The 7,579-nt window shown below is 34.8% G+C and overlaps 1 protein-coding gene across 1 annotated transcript in view; it reads right to left on the reverse strand.

Moving 5' to 3' along the window:
• Positions 1-5,176: 5,176 nt before the first annotated feature.
• LOC115213385 (zinc finger protein 239-like) overlaps positions 5,177-7,579 on the reverse strand; it is an 8,244-nt gene continuing 5,841 nt past the window's right edge. Inside the window, exon 2 of the mRNA XM_029782332.2 lies at positions 5,177-7,426. Within this exon, the coding sequence (XP_029638192.1) occupies positions 6,158-7,153 (996 nt within the window). The 5' untranslated portion in view covers positions 7,154-7,426 and the 3' untranslated portion in view covers positions 5,177-6,157. The remainder of the gene's footprint in view (positions 7,427-7,579) is intronic.

Raw genomic sequence — 7,579 nt, forward strand, 5'->3', positions numbered from 1 at the left:
ATAGATATATACAAATGTAAAAAGTGATATGTATTTCATTTCTAATTTGTGTAACTTTTCTTGTATTTTTTCTTGCCATAGAACCCATACATTATTCACTTATCAACATCACTATGCACCCACTCGTTATCTCAAAAATATCTTACAAATCAGACTTGCTCTAGTCAGAATTACATATTTTTTTAATGACTTAATCAGAAGAGGAAGGGCAATCCCATTATCTTTTACAAGATTTTCAGGACTGGTTATTCTTAGACCAGAGATAAGGTCTGAAGCCTGAATGTTTACTACAGAACATAACTGCTAGACACTCAAGTATCTTGTGGTGCCGCTAAACTAGGTAACAGATTAAGTCTTCCAACAAGAGCAAGAATGATCTGACTGATGGGCTTCTGTGCAATTTTACTCACAGCATTGGTCAACCAGAAATTATTGTAAGAGACACTTGCTCAAAGTGCTGTATGGTGAGAACAAACCCAGAACAACATGATTGCAAGACAAACTACTAAACTACATGGCTATGCCTGTATCTACCATATCAAAAAAAAACTTACAGGGTCACACCTGGAACATCTTTGATTATAGTCTTGTAGGATCTGAGTCAACCTAAACAACAGTAATGTTATATATCTTGTATTAGTCTCCTACTAGTAAATGATTTTCCCCCACACAAACATAAAACAATTTTGATTTCAAAGTATTTAAAACAATTTTTTTTTAGGCAAATAGTTAAAGCTTTATTGCCTTCATAGTGTTTACCATTTTACAAAATCAAACTAGAAAAATAGAAAAAAACAGAGAACACAAGTGAAAAAGTTAAAAAGAAAATGAGGACCCCCCCCCCAAATCACCACCTTGGCTTGAAAAGTTAGGGGTGCTAAGAAACCTCTCCAATAGCTATTGAGACACGCAACTTATAAATGATGAGAATCCTACAGATTGTAAATACTTTTTCTGTTGATATGGTAATGTTTTCTAACATTAGCATGATATATAGTTGATAAAATCGACTTTTGTATTGTATTTTATTGAACTTACATAAGTTTTGAGAATTCCAAGTCAGAATATAAAGGCTTGTAACTAAATACCACCAGACAATTCATCCAACGCTTTCTTGGCAAGCAACATACTATAAAAAGTCACTCCTAGTTGAGTTTTTGCATTTACCTAATTATGCCTTTTGTCCTTTATCTTCACAACTACCTACGATAACTAGAGAGAAGCCTCAGCCTATGTGAGCATGATCTGTTAGAAATAGCAGTCAAAGTTCTGGATTAACTCTCACTAGAAATCTCATATTTCATTGGAAAAGAAAGACAGTTTTTTCTAGCAGTCTTTCGGTAAAAGTCTATGACGTCATGAACAAGTGTGTGACATTGTGTTTCATCTGTTCGATAGAACTGAACAGTCAAACACATACTTGCACATATGCTCACTTATGACTGACGCCATATACTTATACCAAAACATTGCCGTTTTTCCTTCTTATTTTAGTATTTCTGACATTTCATATGAAATATGGGACTTCAAGAGACAGCTATTCTAGGATGGGACGATTACAACTGAAATGTTTTTGATCATAATGTTTGGTCAATCAGAGAGAGAAGTCCTGAGATAAAGTATATGTATGTAAAGAAGTTACAATATGTCTCAAAAATATTGTAAGATAACAGTGGATAAGGTTAAAGCATTTATCCTGCTCCCATATTTTAAAACTATTTATATCAATGAGCCAATCATAAATAAGAGTGATTTAAATGCTTTTCAAACAGGAAAAGACAGGACTAATGATTTTATCTTTGCCCATTGTTGCCTAACAATTGTTTCTAAAGAAACTTTGTAGCTTCTTATAGCTTCGAAATTAGGGAGTCCGAAATTATTAACAGTGATAACTTACACTCCCACGTTTCTCTAGAGTTATGTTCTCTTAATATTTCTTCAGTTTACACAAAAAATTTTGGTTAATTACTACTTTCCGAATCTGAAAAAGGGGAAAAAAAAGCATTTCAAAATTTTAATTCTTCCCCATCAATTTCTTAAATTTCCCTTTTTAATATAATTTTGGTTAATTACTACTTTCCGAATCTGAAAAAAAAAAAAAAAAGCATTTCAAAACTTTAATTCTCCCCCATCAATTTCTTAAATGTTCACTTTTTAAAAAAATTTGGTGGGGCAAAATACCTAGAAAAATACGAAGATTATGGATTCCAAAAAAAAAAAGAAGAAATTGTAAAATTTCAATTTTTCAAAAAAAATAAACAACCCTTCCTCCAATGTCAAGAAGTGAAATTAAAGTGTTTTCTCTACTGTTTCATGTATGCATAGAATTGTAAAATAGCAGACGTGAAAAGTATCTAAACAGAAAAACCGACAAGATAGAAACACGCTTTCAAAATTCTAATACGAATTACCGAAGAAAAAATTTCAAAACTTAAAACCCTTCCCTGCAAATTTCTTCATTTTGCACCTATTTTAGAAATTCTTTTTGGCAAAATACGTTGAAAAATACGGAGATTATGATTCTAAAAAAATTGTAAAATTTTAATTTTTCAAAAAAAAAAAAAAACCCTCCCCTCCACCCTATGACAGAAAGTGAAATTTCACCTACCCACTTTTTTCTTTGCCAAAGGGGCAAAGAATGAAAAAAAGATTGTGAAACGGTCTTCTTACAATTCGCAAACGATATTGTCAGGTCCCTTGTATCATTAATATCTGACTGGTAAAAGTAACTTATCGTCCAACATGTTTGTTTACATTCGCGAGTGCCCGTTTTCCGAATTTTATTTTTTAGTACAAAATATTTGGATCTTTTTGGTTTGAACGGCAGTTTTTTCTAGCGGTGTCATATGAAATTGTCACCCATAATTATGACCCTAGTATCGATCTATTGCATTTCAATCTGGGTTAGGGTTAGGGGGAAGGGTATCTTTGTTTTTCTTCAGAAATGTAAATAAACCCAATCTGTTTCTTAAACGAGGGACATATTCATACGGCACAGAATGTTGTTTACCTCAATAGACATCAGTGATTGGTTGAAATTGCAGAAATTGAAGAAAAAAACAACAAATATCTTACAAACTATAGATTTTTCTCAATAAAGCCAAGAGAAAATGATGTTTTATAAACATATTCTACCAGTATACGAAGTTTAAAATTTTTTAGTTACCTAGAAATTATGTTAAAAACTGCCGTTCAAACCGAAAAGATCCAAATATTTTAAAATAAATGAATCTTCCTAATTTTCTTGCACACTTCATTTATTTGACTATATTTCCCGTTTCGTAACTTGTTTGACAAGTGAGCGTCATATCCTTGGAGAGGTGCGCTTCGAAAGAAGCACCAAAGAATCATGCAAAACAAATAAAAAAAACGAAATTAATTAATTTGGTATTCTTTAATCGCTTCTTCCTCATTTTACTAATCAATTATGTTTTACTCTCATTTTACAAATCAATTTCCTGGATATCACGTAACATCCGATTATAAGTTTTCATAAACAACAAACCAACATTTCAGCTTAGAAGTTTTTATTTAAGACGAGCAAATATATTTTCTTAATGTTTTTTTATGTTTTCCTTTCAAAATAAATACCTATTTCTTTATTACCCACAAGGGGCTAAACATAGAGAGGACAGACATAGGTATTAAGTCGATTACATCGACCCCAGTGCATAACTGGTACTTAATTTATCGACCCCGAAAGGATGAAAGGCAAAGTTGACCTCGGCGGAATTTGAACTTAGAACATAACGGCAGATGAAATATGGCTACGCATTTCGCCCAGCGTGCTAACGGTTCTGCCAGCTCGCAACATCAAGAAGTTCACATAATTCTATTGGGGCTAATGCAGTTTTGTACCTCTCCTTGAAAAATGCATTTTTTGGAAAATCTCCAACATCTAAAACACAGGGATCTGAAAAAAATTTTTTCAAACAAATGCATCTTTTAAGGAGAGGAGCGAAACTGCATTAGCCCCATCCTATTTACATTGTTATTAGTAGTATTATGAGAGTCATTGTTAACTAACCGTATTCCATTAAAAACTGCGAATCTGCGACCTATAACTGGTCGGTCTAATTAATAATGATGATGGTTTTCAAAACATGTAAGTGCTACAAGCCTAGAACTTCCCATACCAGAAGTCAACAAGTGCACGATGTCATCAGGAGAGAATGCTAAAGCCTTGTTTTATCCAGTGTTCTGAGTCGCTTTGGTTGGTGCTGAGATGGCAATAGTATGTGTACTTATACTGTAAGCCCCTTATCCGTGCATTTTACAGATCACCAACACCAGTACTACTACTGTGACACCATCATCAGTGCTTCCTTTTCTGTGGTTCCATCATCGGTGCTTTTTATGTGACACCTCCAGTTTAGCATTTCATGTGGCCCCATCGCCAATTCTTTTTTCCTGGGACCAGCACCTGTGCCATTTATATAGCACTCTTACCAGTGCTTGTGATGTAGGTCCAGCATTTCTGTTTCATTCTGTGAAGATCTTTACTCTGTGTCAAGGTGCTCACTTGAAATAATTTACCACAGATCTTGCAGTGATATGTTTTCTCACCTCTATCAATGTCTGTGTATAGAAAATTCACTGCACTGGCAGAATTATTTACCACAGATATCACAATGATATGGCTTCTTACTAGTGTGCCATTTTTTATGAACATACATTGAGATCTGGAATTACTCGTAACAAAACCAGAGGGCAATGTATACAGACTGTGTCATAAGAAACCTTCCCAAGCACATGCTTCTGGGTTCAATCCCACTGCATGGCACCTTAAATGTGTGCCTTCTACAATAGCCTTGGTTTATCCAAAGCCTTCTGAGGAGATTAGGTTGGTGAAAACTTGTGAGTGGATTTGGTAAATGACACACATTCAATGTATTCTTTTCTATTCTAGGCAAAAGGATTGAAATTTTTGTGGAGGTGGCCATTTGCTTACATTGAACCCCAGTATGCAATTGGTACTTAATTTCTCATTCTGAAGAGAATGAAAGGCAAAGTCAACCGCGACGTAATTTGAACTCAGAATATAAAGACAGATGAAATACCTATTTTTTTACTACCCACAAGGGGCTAAACACAGAGAGGACAAACAAGGACAGACAAACGGATTAAGTCGATTACATCGACCCCAGTGTGTAAATGGTACTTATTTAAGCGATCCTGAAAGGATGAAAGGCAAAGTCGACCATGGCAGAATTTAAACTCAGAATGTAACGGCAGACGAAATACCATTAAGCATTTTACCCAATGTGCTTAGGTTGCTGCCAGCTAACTGCTTGACACTTTCAAAGTATTGGTTCTAAAATAACAGACGCCAGAAATATTTGCATATTTATTCACAATACGTTGGAGGAAAATGACAGGCAATATATGTTAGTTGCGTGTCAAAGGAAAAAAAATTTCATCTTGCTATAAATACTTGATTCATCATTATTTGACGTTTGTTTTCCATTCAGGTATATGTTGGATAGTTCAACTGGAGCTGACATGGCCTGCACCTGCACATGTTTCCCTTGTTTGATGTGGCTTGTTTTCAACTGCACAATGCATTTCCTAATGTCAACCATTTTACAGAGTGCACTGGGTGTTTTTTTTCTCTTTTTTATGTGACAACAAAACCGACAGGGTCACCAAGTACCTTGCAAGACAAACTAGCTCACAACTGGGAGGGAGGAAGGTAGTATTGAAGGAATGTCACTTTGTGCCAGTTGACAGGTTTATGGTAGAAAGGGAACAGGGTCTAGATATAGAGTAAAAAAACAAGCACAAAATAAATATTTTATTCATTATTCTTCTTTAATAAATTCCTGTAATTGATGAAAGGAAAAAGCCCGTGTTTTAGCAGACCAAATAGTGTTAATTATTGTTATGACTTAATAAATTTTGACATTGAGACATTAACACATCTCTGTGAATACCTACATGTTTATGCATGTGGCTTTTTCGAGAGAATGATTTGCCACACGTCACAATGACATAGCTACTCTCTTGTAGGGATTCGTTCATGTACAGTTAAGTCAAGTCTATGAGAGAATGATTTACCACAGACACGACCATTACATAGGTTGTGTCTGGTATGAACATTTTCGTGTATAGTTACAACACCATTTGCAAAAAATGGATTACAACAACTAATGCAAGATTATGGTTCCTCTCTTGTATGTATATTTGTGTGTCTATTCAACTGACGCCTTTGAGAAAATGTCTTACCACAGATCTCACAATGATAAGGTTTCACTCCTGTATGGATAGGCTTGTGACTAGTCAAGTGACTTTTTTGATAGAATGATTTACCACAAATATCACAATGGTATGGTCTCTCACCAGTATGAATGCGATTGTGAGCAACCAAATGACTATTACAAGAGAATGATTTACCACAGTCACGACAATGATAAGGTTTCTCTCCTGTATGAATGCGACTGTGAGTAACCAATTCACTATTACGAGAGAATGATTTACCACAGATACCACAATGATGAGGTTTCTCTCCTGTGTGTGTAGCTTTGTGATTAGTCAAGATACTGCTTTGAGAGAATGATTTACCACAGACATCACAATGATATGGCTTCTCTCCCGTATGTGTACGTTTGTGTCTAGCAACGCTACTACTGTAAGGAAATGATTTACCACAGACATCACAATGATATGGCGTCTCTCTTGTATGTGTACGTGTGTGTCTAGCAACTTCACTACTGTAAGAAAATGATTTACCACAGATATCACAATGATATGGCTTCTCTCCTGTATGTGTACGTCTAGCAACGTCACTACTGTTAGAAAATGATTTATCACAGATATCGCACTGCTGCCCGTCCCCACCTGTGTGAATCCATTGGTGATAAGTAAAGCAACAATACTGAAGAAATGATTTACCACAGATATCACAATGATATGGCTTCTCTCCTGTATGTGTATGTGTGTGTCTAGCAACGTCACTACTGTTAGAAAATGATTTATCACAAATATCACACTGCTGTCCGTTCCCTCCTGCGTGAATCCATTGGTGATAAGTAAAGCAACAATACTGAAGGAATGATTTACCACAGATATTACAGTGATATGCCTTTTTCTCTGTATCAGGGTTTTCTGGTTTAATTAAATTATTCATTATGAGAGAATTATTTATCATACACATCACATTGATAATGTGTTTTTCATTTCTATGAATACATTTCTGTTCACTTGTGTCTCTATATTCAGAGAATAATTTAATGCAATGTTTCTTCCATACATTCCAGAGAAAGAAAAAAAATATTTCGCTGTTCTTTGTTATAGACTGTATTTATATACAGAGGTTGACTTATTCATGAATGCTCCTTACAAATATACAGTCTTCATTTAGGTGATGAGAATATCAAAGACACTTCTGAATGGAGAGATTTCTTTCACATCAACATGTTGTGATATTCTGAAATGGGAAAAGAAGCAGTAAGATAAAACTGGTAATTGAACAATATAGTAATTCAACATTGCAGATTTTATATCACTACCACTGTCATACATTTACTGTCCAAGTAGATTGAGTTGGAAGTCGTTAGAACCTAATAGGAATGGAGCTAGC

This window comes from Octopus sinensis, linkage group LG6, assembly GCF_006345805.1.
Source record: "Octopus sinensis linkage group LG6, ASM634580v1, whole genome shotgun sequence".
Taxonomy (NCBI): domain Eukaryota; kingdom Metazoa; phylum Mollusca; class Cephalopoda; order Octopoda; family Octopodidae; genus Octopus; species Octopus sinensis.